General features: G+C 39.5%; 1 protein-coding gene across 3 annotated transcripts in view; it reads left to right on the top strand.

Annotated features, from left to right (window-relative positions):
* The window catches only part of rxrgb (retinoid X receptor, gamma b), a 45,479-nt gene that overhangs the window by 24,026 nt on the left and 5,602 nt on the right, over positions 1-15,851 (top strand). For all 3 annotated transcript variants that reach the window (XM_021317649.2, XM_021317650.2, XM_012864818.3), the window contains 3 exons: positions 4,882-5,117; positions 12,326-12,470; positions 12,652-12,831. In XM_021317649.2, coding sequence (XP_021173324.2) covers positions 4,882-5,117; positions 12,326-12,470; positions 12,652-12,831 — 561 coding nt within the window. The remainder of the gene's footprint in view (positions 1-4,881; positions 5,118-12,325; positions 12,471-12,651; positions 12,832-15,851) is intronic.

The raw sequence follows: 15,851 nt of genomic DNA, 5'->3' as shown, positions 1-15,851 counted from the left end.
CTGACTCAGGACCCAGTTTCTTATTTTCAGTGTGAGTGAGATGTTCTTGATAGAGTTATAGATGTGGCATTAGGCTATAGATTTCTTTCTCATCGTATTTTTTGGCATTTCTTCAACCAATGCGGGCAAATCATAAGGTCTTTAAAAGATTGGTTGTATTATACAATGCTTTGTTTTATTTGCCCTGACATTTCCAAAAATCTAAACCTGTTTTCTTTGATATCGTTAATGTAGGAAAGCAGGAGATATGTCATCTGAAATGCTACACGCAGAAAATAAGTCAGACCTATTCATTAAAAGATGTTTCCCTGAAAGAGTGTGTTTTAGGTGAAAACACAAAGTTATTACTTATTTATCATTTTCCTTCACTCAGATGAGCAGAAAAACTACAATAAAGTCTCACGTGAGGCTAAGATGGTTCTCCTTTTGGAATTTTGTGTTTGTTACTCTTGATTGATGTTGTTATAGGTTCAAGGGATTGTTTATGGCTTAAGTACGGTTGAAAATAACAAATTATGATCTCTAGAACCAAATGCCTTTCTTAGAGCTCGATAATCCCACCAGGTATTTCTGTAGCCACTGTAGCATCTTCAAAAAGTGAAAGTAACACAAGTGATGGAGGTCTAAAGAGGTTGAATTTTCTTGCGAAGGGCGAGTATTTTCCCTGCCAGCTAAGATTGTGCCTCGGTTTTTGGGCATCTGTCGTATTTTGACTCAGCACGCCAGTTTGCAGCAGCACAGGAGAACAAAACAAAGATTGTTGTAGAATTCAAAACCAAGATGCTGTTGCTTGACTTGCCATTTATTGTGTTTTTCATGTTATCACGCCACCACATCCTAACACACGAGCCACAAGAATGTGACATTTAACTACAACCTTTGGCACTGCGCCCATTATCACACCGAGCATGTGTGTGTGTGTGTGTGTGTGTGTGTGTTATGGTGTTTGGTGGCTGACGGCACTGACACACAGGCAGCAGCTTCTGCAGTCTGATCCAAATGTTTACATGCTTACAATGGACACGCCGTTGTTTCCTCAGTAAGATTTTGCTCAAGGCAACTCAGCTTTATTCATTTTCATTCTCCGAGTCAACAACGTCGCCCTGGATTTCTGCTGCTGCGTTGGGATAGCTTGTGGCGTTTGGGTAATTTTGTGTATGGCACGCAGTTGTTGTACATCCTTTACACGTATGTTGTTTTTCTGTTGAAAGTTGTGTGGTTCACAGCTACAACACATGCATGAAATTACGGCGTTTGCCCCGTTACCCAGCTGACTGACGGCTTTTCTAAGTAGGTCATCTATGTAAATGCCAGCCTGTCAGTTTACATCAATAGATGTAAGGCAAAGTCAGCGCCCTGTGACCGAAATCAGGTGGGCTTCAGACAGTGTAGCCATACACACCGAGCACTGATAGCACAGAAGCACATGGTTTCTTTGGTCTACATGATCTCAGTTGGCTTTAATCTGGGGTTTTTTTTTCCCCCTGTGTGACCCCAATTATTTTTAGGATCTTTGTAGTCAGTCACTGAACTTAAAACATTAGGAAGAATGATTATATGCTGTAATCATCTGTCTTGGGCTGTAAGGTTCTAGTTTTTTTTTTATAACTGATGACAGAAGTTTGATTGCTTCAGACAGAATTAAAGCGTTAATGCCTCTCTGCTTTAGGATCATAGCAAACATGGGTTTTCTATTTAGTTACTAAAAAAACCCCCAAAAACATTCATCATTTCCACCTCAGACACAATGTTTTAATGAAAAGGTTGTGATGTTTTCACAATGAAACAACTTTTACCACTTTTTTTATTGTCTAAAATGTTTTATGTTGCATTAAACAACAAATGCAACCAAACATACTAGAGGCACTGAGAGCCCGGATGCAGGGTGCTTAAACAATGAGCTAACTCGTATTGCTCTCCAGGCGATTCTTTATGATATGCGTATTGCGATCCATGATATTGCGATGATGATAAATGTGTGATAAATTGTGCAGCCTTAACCTGAATCCTCTGTACATACAGTACCCTCCACATTTATTTGCACCTCAGATAACGATATATAAACAGTGTTAAAATGTATCTTTCATTGCACTGAAAATGGGCTTTCAGTTCTCTACCAATGAGATTTAGAGTTTTTTTGTTTGACCGTATTTCCCACTCTATAGTGCTTATTATGCTTAGAGGCAAAAAAAACTTGGGTCAGGCTGGGCATGAAAATAAAAAATATATATCATATAAAAAAATAAAAAACTTTACAATGGCTCTCTATTAAATTAAGTCACAGGCAAATACAAGTCGACACACCCAATTCATAATGCTCTCAGCATCTGTCATGTTTTTATTGCAAAAAAGATACAATAAGCAACTTTATTGTCCTGTAAATGTGTTCTTTGAGCTCAGAACATTTATGCTTAAGACTCTTTTCAAGTTTTTCAGGACGGTAGTTGAAATTTTTAATACTGTGGGTTTTGCTTCCAGTTTTATTGGTCATTTTATTTTAAATTACTGATAAGAACCTGGAAGGATTTCCTCACAGTAATTATTAAAAACTGTAACAGTTTCATTCCTACGAGGGTTCCTATCCAATCTGGTTTGTTACCCATCATGTTGTTTTAAACAGTTTAATTATTGCTCTAATTGTAGTTATATCCAAGTTTCAACAAGTTATTTTCTCTTGAAAATCAACACATCATATCTTACTTCAATGGCATGCTCTCTTGTCTTTCCCATTTTTAAGAGCAGCTAAGAGAAAACAGGGCTCTGTGTCACATCACATGATATTTAGACCAGAAACAGGAAGTAAAAATGGCTTATCTCCAGTTTTTGGTGAACTTGGACTTAAAGGTACAGCTCAGTAAATTAGAATACACGTTTTAATGAGGCTCGTTTGTCAGAGTAAAAGTAGCTTTGGAAAAAAAACAGCAACCTTTAAGCAGGTATAAAACATACTTTTCACCAAGCACACATTTATGCATTAAAAATGTTTTTCTGATGTAATATTATGCCCTCAAATGGCTTGAAGACATCCGTCTGTGTATAATCTATGTAATGTGTTTCACTAAGTGAATTGAACTTTTTAATAATATTATAATGTAATGACCCAGCCTCTCGCCCGGTGAATGCTGGAGATAGGCACAAGCAACCCCCGCGACCCCATGAGGGATTAAGCGGGTTAGAAAATGGATGGATGGATGGATATAATGTATTGAGATGAACTTCTACACTTGAACACTTGAAATTCTGAGAAACCAGATTACTGACGCTGAAGATAGCCGATGTTTAGTCTTCTTCCCACAGCAGGTCCTTCCTCAGGGAAGAGTGTTGTTTTTACATTGTAGTTCTCAGGTTTTGTGCGTTCACTAATCAAAAAAGACCAGATTGAGATTTCTGACTCACCAGTCAGGGCCAATCACGCTGAAAAAACAATACTGTGATCTACTTTAAAAATTAAAGGTGGAATTTAAAAATTGCTTTACTTAAAATATTCAAATGATTTTGTAACCAATGCTTTTGATCAGAGAATCATCAGTGAATAAATGAATGGTCTAATTTGTGAATAAAAAAAAAAGGTATCTTTGTCAGTGTTACCAATAATATGAAGGTGTTGTTAAAGTCTGACACAGAACAAAGCTTGAGACACATTGTTGATAGATGAGCTGATTCACGCTGTAGCCCACTGGTTGACTAATATTCGAAAGCTATAATATTAATTTTTAAGGTTTATTTTCCGTCTCCAAAATCAAATAGGTGCAGCCATATAAATCGAGCGTCCTTTAGATTTTGACCTCCATTACTGTGTATCAACTGCTGTCATCATGGCAATATAACAATGACAGAAGACAGAATGGATGTAATATGTGATAGGATATTAAAGTTTCCATATAAGTTCTATCTTTGGCAAAGCTGGAGGGACTAACTTGCTGGTGTATTTCTTTGGTGGCTAAGGGATATTTTATGATGGTACAGAAACAAAAGGGTCAGAAAAATTATCACAGTAATTTTCAGCAATAGTACAGTCGATGTTGCAGGAGCAACAGTAGCGCAGGAGCTTAGAAGTTCATCCTGTTTCCGTCGTTGTGTTCTTGGGCAAGACACTTCACCTGCTTTACCTGCTGGCGGTGGTCAGAGGGTCCGATGGTGCCAGTGTCTGCCCCAAGGCAGCTGTGGCTGCAAATGTAGCTCATCAGGTTGTGAATCTGTGACTTTGGGGTCGTCTGGACTTGATAAAGTGCTATACAAGTACAGGCCATTTAGATACATAGTTACTTGATATCATGAAGCCCAACAATAAATGTAATCTCTTTAAGATTTGCCTTAAAATCTGTCTATAGTTTAAATAGTGAATGCTGTGAGGCAAGAGGTTCATGCAAATGCAACAGAAAAGCAACCACACATCTACACCTATATGCAGTTTCTGTAACTGTGCTCTATTTTTACTGTATTTAAATTACATATCTGATGACTGACAGTAGCATTAAAGAGTTAACTCATATCCAGGCGTTCACCGTCGAAGGATCTTCCTGTTCTCTTCAGTTCTGTGTTTTCTAGGCTCTGTTGGCTTATTGTTGCAGTTGTAAGTCGCTTATCTTTTCCTTTCAAAAGCTCTTATAAACCTGCAGTAGAACAACAGCTCAACCAGCATGTGGCCATGTTTTTAAAAGCTTAAGGGAGAGATATGCTCCTCGTGAATAAGTGGAAACCATAAAGGGTTATAAACTATGTGTAAATATTAGACTTTGATTCATCCTTTGGTAGGAAACTGGAGTCTGAATGAGTTATGATTAACATAAGTATTCTGGTTCAATAAGTAATTCATGAGGTCAAAGTATGTGGAGTCAAGTGGGTTGCTCAGTTATCTCACTACGCTTCTATCTTATCCAGATTCGGCAGGGCCAATGAGTGCAGGCCACACACACCCCCCGTCCATGGCTGGCATGGTGGGCCACCCCTCCGTCATCAGCACCTCCAGGCCGCTACCGTCCCCCATGTCCACCTTGGGCTCGCCGATGAACGGCCTGGCGTCGCCGTATCCTGTCATCACGTCGTCTCTGGGTTCGGCCTCCGTACCCCTTCAGTCTACTCCCAACATGAACTTTGGACCCATCAGCAGTCCGCAGGTGAGAAAATGTGTGGCTGTTGAGATTGAAATCAGATCAAATCTTTTGCTCCCAAGAGTTTGAACTTACATTGATCAAAATGTTCTAATATGACGCTTGGTCCTCCACTCTGACTGTTCAAAGTTGCCCTTTCTGCCAGAAAACATTGTGAAACATCATAGTAGTTAGAAATCCACTGTTAATCATGTGCTTTTCATTTGTGGGATATCTAACTTCAGATCAGGGCTTGATAGATGGGTCTCTCCAGTATGGTTGGCTGGCACTCTCAAGCTCTCCTCTTTCTCCTCAACCTTTCTGTTGACCTTTTAAACTTCTTGCCCCAAAGGTCATCTCTGAGTCATGAATTACTGCTGTCCTGCAGAGGGGCAGTCGCTCTGTACCTCCAGAAAAAAACCTGACACCCCAGCACTACACTGCATGCATCATTTCTGATTAAAAGGAGCGACTTAGACAAGACTGCCAAGTTACACTGACCTTGCAAAAGTATTTATACCGCGTGAACTTTGACACATTTTTTCATGTTAGAACCAGAACCTTTATTGCTTTCTGTATTCATTCAGAATAGTGGCACCTTTTTCCGCAATTACAACAGCAAAACAAGTTGAAGGGCACATTTGAGTAGATTGAAATGTTGGCCCTGATCAAAGCGAAATATCTCAAGCCAATTCAGGTTGGATGGTGAACATTTATGAACATCAGCGTCGCTCGAAGATAAACCTATGAACCTATTTTTAGCAGTTTTGTAGCTCCTGTGGACTTAAGATTGTTCTTCATCCAACTTCCCATCAACTCTGACCAGCTGAAAAAAAAGTATCTGTGGGGGAAAAGTACCGTCACCTTTCTGCCACAGATAGCATCTTTCATGCAGGTTAAAAGGAAGGCCAGAATCTCTGATGCAATCACTGCACAGCTACATTTATGCTGAACTAATATTAAACGCAGATGATTTTAAACTGAAAAGTGTGATGTGCAACCCTTAATGGATATTAGGGCAAGTTTGTTGCCCTAATATCCATTAAGGTGTGCACGCCGCACTTTTCAGATTTCTAGATGTTAACGCCATATATAACTTTTTTTTCCACTCCACAGTCATGTTGTACCTTGTGTAGGTCAGTCACATGAACTCCCAACAAGACACATCGGCAGTGTACGGTGTGTGTAACATCACAAAATGTGAAAAAGTTCCAGGGCTGTAAATAGTTTTTGCAACGCACTGTAATTGTGTGGCACAATGGGCCATTTTAAAGACAGAGAGCTAATGAAGATGTCTGCTTTATGTGGCCCGTTGCGTAAAATGATTTAGCTACAAGCCCCGCAAGAATCACCTGCGATCACAGAAGCACACATGATCACGTGCGGTGGCTGAGCTGAGGCCCATGCTGCAGGGAGCAGCAATCAGTGTGATAGATTACTTCAGTCGTGGTATGGAGCTAACCTATAGCAACAGCCTGGGGAGATGCAAAGATTTGGTGGAACAGTCTTTTCATTGCTCTTCAAAAACAAGGGCATCCATATGTATTGTGTCATGTCACATCTTGCAGTTTTTGCAGGGGGGTGGGGGGTGGGCAGGCAAACAAAAAAGTATTACTGTATTTTTCGGACTATAATGCACACTTAAAATCCTTAAATTTTCTCAAAAATTGATGGTGCGCCTTATATATGATTACTGTTGTGCTCACTAACTCATTTTATGTGGTAAAACGCGCACAAAAATCTTTTAAAATTTTCAACGGATATTCGGAGCATTACGGTACACTTTGTCTCTACCTGATTGGACCCCTGAGCTGTCTACAAGACTGCCTGACTGTAATGCTGAAACTAGAAGTGCATTCATGTAAGGCAGCCTGCGCCTTGAGTACGCGCTAGAAGCAATAAACCAAGTGAGTTAATTTAATATAAAAGTTACATTTATTTTGGCTTTATGTTAGAAGCAGGGAAATATAGTCCAACTACTCTGTCCTCCCAACAGAGACGGTGTAGGTACCAGATCTGCTCGGGGCCCTGCGCCTCCCGATGACGTCACTATACATGATTGGCTTAACGTTTGCACGATTACGCAAAACATTGTGATTGGTCCGGACAATTTACTAACGTAATTATAGCGGGATTGTAGGTTTTCTTCGAGAGCGGGATTGCGGTTTGTAAACATGGATGCAAAGAAATTCTCCATTATCTTTCGCCTCCCGATGACTCCACTCAAACAAACTACATTGCACCCGCTGTCTCTATTTGTAACGAATCCATTTTATTTAGTGAATTTACGGTGATCGTTTGGCACTGTCGGTTATTTGACCAAATACCTGAGTCGTGTTATTTTTTAGAAAAGCCTAGTATTTGGGAGATTCTTTAAACTAATCCCTCTGAGCAGAGGTGGGATGCTGTTGTGCATGTGAAAATTGCCCACAATACCTTGAAGATAGATTAAATTATGGTCATTAATGTTTTACTTTTATTTTCTTGATTATACAGTTATTTAATTGGTATACCTTTTTTTTACATATGTGAGAAAAAGATATACACATTTCCTGTAATCTGTAAAATTAATTAATTAATTAATTAATTTATTTATTTATTAATTAATTTATTTGTTAAAACTTTCAACATTTTAAAAGGGAAACATAAAAAAGGGCATGTATAGTTACATAGTCAATGATTTATATATGTATATATATATATATATATATATATATATATATACACTTATTATATTGGAAAAACTAGTTTGCATTACTTTTATGTAGCCCTATTACAATAATGGGATGTGTTTTAAGGTATTATAGGTATTTGGTCAAATAACCGACAGTGCCAAACGATCACCGTAAATTAACTAAATAAGATTGATTCATTACAAAGACACCGCGGGCGCAATGTAGTTTGTTTGAGTGGAGTTGCCATATTGTGACGTCATCGGGAGGCGCAAGGCCCCGAGCAGATCTGGTACCTACAACGGATAGCTCTCCTTTCCTTTTATTAATTGTTTCTTCCTTGTACAGGGGTCACTTGCATTGAAATTTTTCGAATAACATGATAATTACTGGCTCTTAAAACCCTTCTCTGGCTTTGATTGGTTGTGGTGAGTGGCTTTCATGCTTATTTATATTTAAGGGTGTAACTAATGGTTGATTTCATTAACAATTCAAGTCAATGATTTTCTAAATGAACCCATCAGTGTTGAGTTCTCTCTTATAGACTCAACACTCATGTTAAAAGATTAATTCATGCAATAAAGATAGCAGTGGTTTCTTTTAAACCCCACTGTATGTTCAGTTTAGGAAGAAAGAGTGTTTGGGTCAGAAGTTTACACAAAGCGATCAATCGCCAGGGATGTCGTTTTTAAACCCCTCTTTTTTTCTGAGTTGAATCATAATACAAGATAAAACTATTTTTTTTACAAAAAAAAAACAAACAAGAATGGGATGCACATCTTTGCATCTGTCAGATAGTTTCTCAAACCTGCAGTGTCAAATTTACAAGATCAAAAACACACTAATATTTGGCTAAAATGTCCCGTAGCAAGATGAAGAGGAACCAAATGTTTTCTGTATGAATCGACAACCTTCAGGCATAATTCTGCTGGGATATTTGACGCCTCTTTTAAGAATTGGAAAAGCCTTTTCAGTCTGGATGGTTACCTTGCAAGGACCCAGCTTCTGGGTAATCCAAAAATGTCAAAGCGTTGAGGTCAGTCCAGAAGGCTTAGGGTCATCCTGCTTGACCCAAACCCAGTTCTGATGTTTGTTTAGCATCGTCCTCCAGTTAGAGCACCCAGTCGTGTCCCAAATGCAACTAGCTGATGATTGATGGTGAAGTGGATGAATTTGGAGACAGCCCTCCTTTTTTTCATTTTTCCCCTGGATTTGTATCGCTGTAGAAATCCAGGGAAAACCGAAACAGACCCTCAGTATGATGCTGCCACCACCATGCTTAACCATTAGTCCAGATTTAAAAACTCCAGATACCCTCAAACATCATTGTTGTCACTTCATACAAATAATAATGTTCCTCTTTTTTGACCATAAAACTTTTGCCCACATGTGAAAGTTTTATGGTCAAATAGTTGCAAACCCGGCTTTTTCGTGGGCAGCGACTGTGGTGTTTCAGGAACATATTGAGGAGTCCTGGCTTTTGAACCGAACCATTTTCCTTTCAGACGGTTGAAACTTTTAGACATTTTTCAGTCTGTGCGGGTAAACAAAGCAACTTAACTTAGCCCTACTAAATCTGACGAGTGCAGCATTCAGATTTCCACAAAAGCATAGAAAACGCTAATGGACACTTACGAAATTTGACCTGGTGAGGATTAGAAGAAACAAACTAATATTGTATAAACATTCCACCCTGGATAGATAATGGCTTAAAGTGCATAATGTTCTTACCCAAATTATTATGGCCCCTGTCCATTTCTCACACTTTAGAAAAGGTGCTGATTTGCAGCGCACACAGTGGAGTCTGACCCATTTAAAGCCACGCATAAACCAAGCCTGCACGAAGCAACGTGCTCCTGTGTTAAATAAAGAATATAAGATCCATCAATAATCCATAGTGAGAGCTTGTAGCCCTTAGCATCAGCGGTTTGTTGTTTCTTTTTTTTCTTCTAAAGCAGCATCCTGTCTCAGCGACGGCCCTGAAAAGGTTTACTTTTTTAGTCTATGTGATATTAATTATTTGTGACAACACCACTGCATGCTGAAGAATAATCGCTGCTCACCACTGACTCACCGGTGAGCAAGTATTCAGGAACTGATGTTTCATTTAAGTATGACTCTCCGCCTCCGGGGCGCCCACACTGGGAAGGGGTGACAGATGCACGAAAAACCAGTTCACTCTGACAACGTAAGGGAGAACTAACATGACGGAAATTCTCTGGTAGCCTTACGAGGTCGGAGATGTCCAGGTTCAGTCGACCATCGGAGGATATGGGGAATTCACGATGTAAATAAGTGATGGGAAGAGCTAAAGGTGACTTTGAGAGGGACTATCCATAGGTCATTGTGGGCTAAATATATAGGTCTCTCTCCAGTTGTTTTGCAGATATTTGCATGCTACCAGACGTGAATACGTGAGACAAATGTTCAGTCTGCAGGGCTGTCAATGGCAGCTCAAGGTCAAAGGGCGGGATGTCGATAAGAGGCTGAAAATATGCAGGAGTCAAAGGCGAGCTGACTTTCACTCAGTCTTGAAAGTGATCATCTAAGAGTTTTCTACCGTAGGGATGTCCTTGGTAATCATTGTTGAGGCTCAGGTTTCTCGTCGCGCGCCATGATGTCAGAACCTGTTGCTTGTCTAATCCCTTACAGTGCTGCGAAAAGTATTTGCCCCTTTAAAGATGTCATCTGTTATTGCTATTTTTAGTCACACATGAATGTTTAATGTCTTATATTGCACAAAGATAAGCTGAGTAAGTACAAATAGCGGTTTTACGGTGGTGATTTCATTTATTTATGGAAAAACTATCCAAACCAACCTGACTCAGTGTGAAAATATAATTACTGTCAGTTGTTAGATCATGAGGGAATAACCTCACTTTTATGGAAGCCGAGTTCAATTTCGCTAACTACACCCAGACCTAATTACTCTCTGACATTTGGGGTCAATAAATCGCTTAAAAAGTGCGTGTCTGACAACGTAAAAGATCTCGAAAAGCGACACATCATGACCCACGTTAAAGAAAATCAAGCACAGAGAGTCGTCCATCTAAAAAGAGTTACAAAGCCATTTGTAAGGCTTTCCGACCACAGTGAGAGCCATTGTCCACAAGAGACTTCTCCCATAGTAGCAGGTTCACCAAATTACTTTCAATAACTCATTGATGATTTATAACAAAAGAACTCAGAGCAACATCTAAAGCACTGCTGGCCTCACCTTCCTCGGTCCAGGTCAGTGTTCGTGATTTAACAATAAGATAGAGACTGGGCAAAACGATCTCCGTGGGAGAGTTGAAGGGGGAAACCGCTGCCATAAGGCTAAAGAAAAATTTCTGTGCACTGACAAACATAAGTGGACTTATTTGGACATCTGGCATAAAACAAAGCTTTTCTGGATTAAATGAAAACCATGAATTCTGCTTGCTACCAGAACATCCTGAAGGAGAACGTTATTGAGACCTTAGACTTAAGAACACCTGTATTATTCAGCAGGAAAAAAGACCTAAAGCATAAGAAGCAAAAAAAAAAAGAAAAAAAAAAAGGAAAGAAAATGAAGGGCCTAGTCAAAGTTTGGACACTGACTTTGGACGATGCTGTGACGTGACCTTAAATAGGCTGTTCATGCTTGAAATCCCTCTGGTGCGGCTCAAATAAAACATTTCCACATAGAAGGGTTGTCTGAAATTCCTCCAAAGATTTGTTGCCAGTTGCTGAAGACGCTTGAGGGCAGGAGTTGATCCCAAGAGTGGCACAACCAGTTATTATGTTTAAGGGGCAAATACTTTTTTTCTCCCCATAGCCTTAAGTTGGTTTTGGAAACCTTGTTGTCCTTTAATAATGTAAGTTGTCATTTGAAAACTGTATTTTGCATTTAGCAGGTTATTTTTGTCTGATGCCATCATTTTTCTGACGATCTGAAACATTCAAGTGTGACAACGAAGCAGAAGCTGAAGAAATGTGCGAGGGGGGCAAATACTTTTTCACAACAATGTACATCAGTTAAAGTGCACACTTCTGGGATCCTGGTGAAGACGCTGTTTTATATGAAGAAAACGATTTCTTACCCTTATTGTTCTCTTTAAAGCTAGATTTATTGGAGTAGCTGTGAAACAGGAAACTCTGAGTGCCCTCTGCTGTTGTTTTTGAGTACTGCAAATCTCGTGTGTTTTCTCTCCTACGCCTCCCTTTTCAACAAGGCTCACAAACACACACACACGCACACACACACACACACACACACGCACGCACACACACACACACACACACAAACTTGTATGACAAGTCTCAGAGAGCGAATTCAGCCCCTCCCTCTGACCGAGCATGTGATTGTTTGCTGAGACACTTTTGCAGCGTGTGTGGGTGGGGAGAGGGAAAAAAAAAATGTGATCTAGCAGAAGGCAGAATGAAAAAAAAAAACAACAGAAAGGGGAAGGGAGATACTGTCATGAGACTGCTGAACTCCTTTCACTTCCTCTGTACTTCCTCCTGTGCTGTGTTTTGCCCGGCTCCAGCCACCCCAGCTTCAACTCTTTGTTCTCTCTTCTGTCTTCCTGCACTCCTCAGATGAACTCAATGAACAGTGTTAGCAGCTCGGAGGACATCAAGCCTCCGCCTGGCCTCCAGCCGCTGGGGAACATCAACTACCAATGTACGAGCCCGGGGGGGATGTCAAAGCACATCTGTGCCATTTGCGGGGATCGCTCTTCAGGTAATGTTCGAGGGCGGACCAGGCTTTTGCCAAAGCACCCTCTCAAGTTGTGCTCTGTTGTGCGTCAGCTGTAATCATCTAGAGTTCACGACGAGTGCCGAGACGTTCTCCAGAATAAGATTCGAGTTCCTCACGCGGGCGGCTTAGAGCAGGTCTGACAGGGTGGATTTGTGTCCCGCAGGGAAGCACTACGGCGTGTACAGCTGCGAGGGCTGCAAAGGCTTCTTCAAGCGCACGGTCCGGAAAGATCTCACCTACACGTGTCGAGACAACAAAGAGTGCCTGATAGACAAGCGGCAGCGGAACCGCTGCCAGTACTGCCGCTATCAGAAGTGCCTGGCCATGGGCATGAAGAGAGAAGGTGAGCCTGTGGAATCCTTTTCATTCGTACTAAGGAGGTTTTGCTCGTACAGTTTTCATCGTTCGTGACGCCTTCCTGTTCTGTGAACATGTGTTCTTCACAGACTTCAAACACTAAACAGCATCAATCCGCAGGTGCCGATCTGATTTTTTTGTTATTCCTACATAAACTAGCTGACTCGAGGTTGTTTGAAAGTTAGACCCATAGTATCGCTTGTTAAAACAACTTAAAGCAGTTTAATTGTTGTTTAGTGGTTGCATAGATTTTATGTGATCCGATCCCTTATTGTGATGGGTCACTTGAACTTCTCTTTGTTTATAGCGAGATAAATCCATATTTAAGTTTAATTGTTGGAGGTGAAGTCCATCTGCAGAGGCTCTTAAAAGTGCTCAGTAAAAATGTCAGTTTTTTTTTATTTAAAGATAAGCCCATGGTACATCATTTCCTGGCTTTTTCTGCCTTTAGTGTGACCTTTATCCTGTATTATTTAGCTGAAGAATACAAACCAGCTGAAAAGAAAAATACAAAATCAAAAATTGTTTTAATAACCTGACTATAAGTCGATGCTTCCTTAAGCTAAAACGTGGGCGAGCTGCTCAGTGATTCAGTTCCACCTTTCAGTCTTCTTGCTTTCGCACAGCTCTTATTTCTGCTGAACCTGAACTAAAGTTCAGCTTTCCTGTAGGTTTATCTGCACAAAATAACCCAAAGCCATACGTCAATAGAGACCTCACTATGGAGCGGTTTTCACCCAAAACCTTTAAATGTTTGGTGGAAGGCCGAAGATGAGGAAGGGTCTTAGTTTCAGGTGTCACTGTGAGCCCAAGCATGCATCCAAATCAGAACAAAAACACATTATTACTAGTTTGAAATGGCTAAACCAGAATCAGGAGCTAAATCTGTGGGGTCCATGTCATGGAGCTGTGGACATGAGATGTCTGCACAATGTGACAGACCTGGATAACGTCTGCAAGGTAAAGTGGACAAATATTAACATGTCAAGAGGCGGGATGCTGGCCGACTCCAACCAAACAAGACTAAGTGCTGAAAATGATCCAAACGGTGCTTGGAAGTGTCCCGCATGCGCACTCGAGGACGCGATGACGTCACACGTAGAAAGCATCCTCAGTGTTTGCGGAAGTAAACATGGATTATAATGCTGGCGCGCATCTTGCGGTCATTAATTTATTTTCTAACTGGAGCTTTCTGTCCACTGACTGCTCTTCTCATTGTAGTCAGCTATGGGTGTCGTCTTTCTTCCTGCTTCTGCATAGCAGGACGCAGAATAGTGACGTTTGTAGAGTATCGGTGACGTACAGGTCGGATAATTCAATTCAATTCAATTCAATTTTATTTATATAGTGCCAAATCATGAAACATGTTATCTCAAGGCACTTTACAAAGTCAAGTTCAATCATATTATACAGATTGGGTCAGATTATACAGATTGGTCAAAAAATGTCCTATATAAGGAAACCAGTTGATTGCATCAAAGTCCCGACAAGCAGCATTCTTTAAATGCGACCCGAATTCGGATACATATCGGATTCAGGACCATGTATCCAAGTGGCCTGGGTCGCATTTAAAAAATTCCAATCTGTGTTGTTCAGACTGTCATAAAAAGATCAGATACAGGTCGCATATGGGCAAAAAAATCGGAATTGGGTCATTTCAGGCTGCAGTGTGAACGTAGCCTTAGAGACTCACAGTAACAGATAACTTTGCAGCAACTCCTAACCACTTTTATTAGTCTGCCTTTTCTCTCCTGATATTGAGCGGTAAAAAATCATGTAGTTAAAAAGGTAAACTTTCTTGTGCAAAAAAACAACAAAACATCTATTGTTTCTAAAATAATACAAAGGAGTTAATTTATATCTTTTTATTTCACAATATTAGATTTTTTTTGCAACCCTCTAGACCAGGGGTTCCCGAAGTGGAGGTCGGGAACGCTAAGGGGGTCTCATACACCACGTGGGGGTCGCAAGATGAGATGTCTTAGAATATCCTAGTTTTAATATTAGACATGTATGCCTTTAATCATGAAAATCTCAAACTTTTCTCAAACATCCCAAGTTTTTTTCTCACATATGTGTGAAATTAATCTCAAAATATCCAAGTTTTTTTGTGGAAATCTACTCCCTCTTGGCCAATAATTTATTTTCTTTAATTACATTATTGAAATTTGTTTTTGCAGTTAAGAGAATAAAGTCATAATATTGTGTACAAGAATAAATAACATTCCAAAAATACAGTTGTTACATTATGAAAATAAAGTCATAATAATATGAGAATAAAGTCTAAATATTACAAGAATAAAGTCATAATAATATGAGAATAAAGTCTAAGTATTATGAGAAAAAAATTGAAACATTATGAGAATAAATTTGAAATGATATAAGAATAAATTCATAATAATATGAGAATAAATTTGAAATATTTTGGGAATGAAGTCATAATATTAAGATAATAGAGTCATAATAATATGAGAATAAAATTAAATATTATGAGAATAAATTTGAAATATTATGAAATTAAAATCACACAATTGTTTGAACAGTCGTTTCAAAGTCCTGGTACTAATAATAATTTGATGCTGATGTGCTGAAAAGATTTAGTATTTTGTTATTTTTAAAACTGATACCAAGATATAACTTTACAAGGTTCTCAATGTTCCTTATTTTAAGGCAGGGGGAAGACTGATCTTTGTTGCGAGAGTTTTCATAGAATTATGCCCAAAAGGGGTCACCAGTCTCTGGTACTGTTATTTTGGGGGTCACACACTGAAAGGTTTGGGAACATGTGCCCTAAATCTTTCTGTAAATCTTTGTGTTTTTCTGACAAGCAACTACATTTCTAATAAAGGAGCAAGGAAAGAAGCAAATGCTCATAAAAAGTAAACATGCTTTCATGTTCTAATATTTTTATAAACATTTTGTTACATTTCCCCAACACACTCTGTCATGTTATTTCCAAAAATACTCAATGAAACTTTCCATATTTGTGTGTGTTTTGTTGAATTG

Source organism: Fundulus heteroclitus, chromosome 9 (assembly GCF_011125445.2).
Source record: "Fundulus heteroclitus isolate FHET01 chromosome 9, MU-UCD_Fhet_4.1, whole genome shotgun sequence".
Lineage (NCBI taxonomy): Eukaryota > Metazoa > Chordata > Actinopteri > Cyprinodontiformes > Fundulidae > Fundulus > Fundulus heteroclitus.
This window is presented reverse-complemented; position numbering and strand designations above follow the sequence as displayed.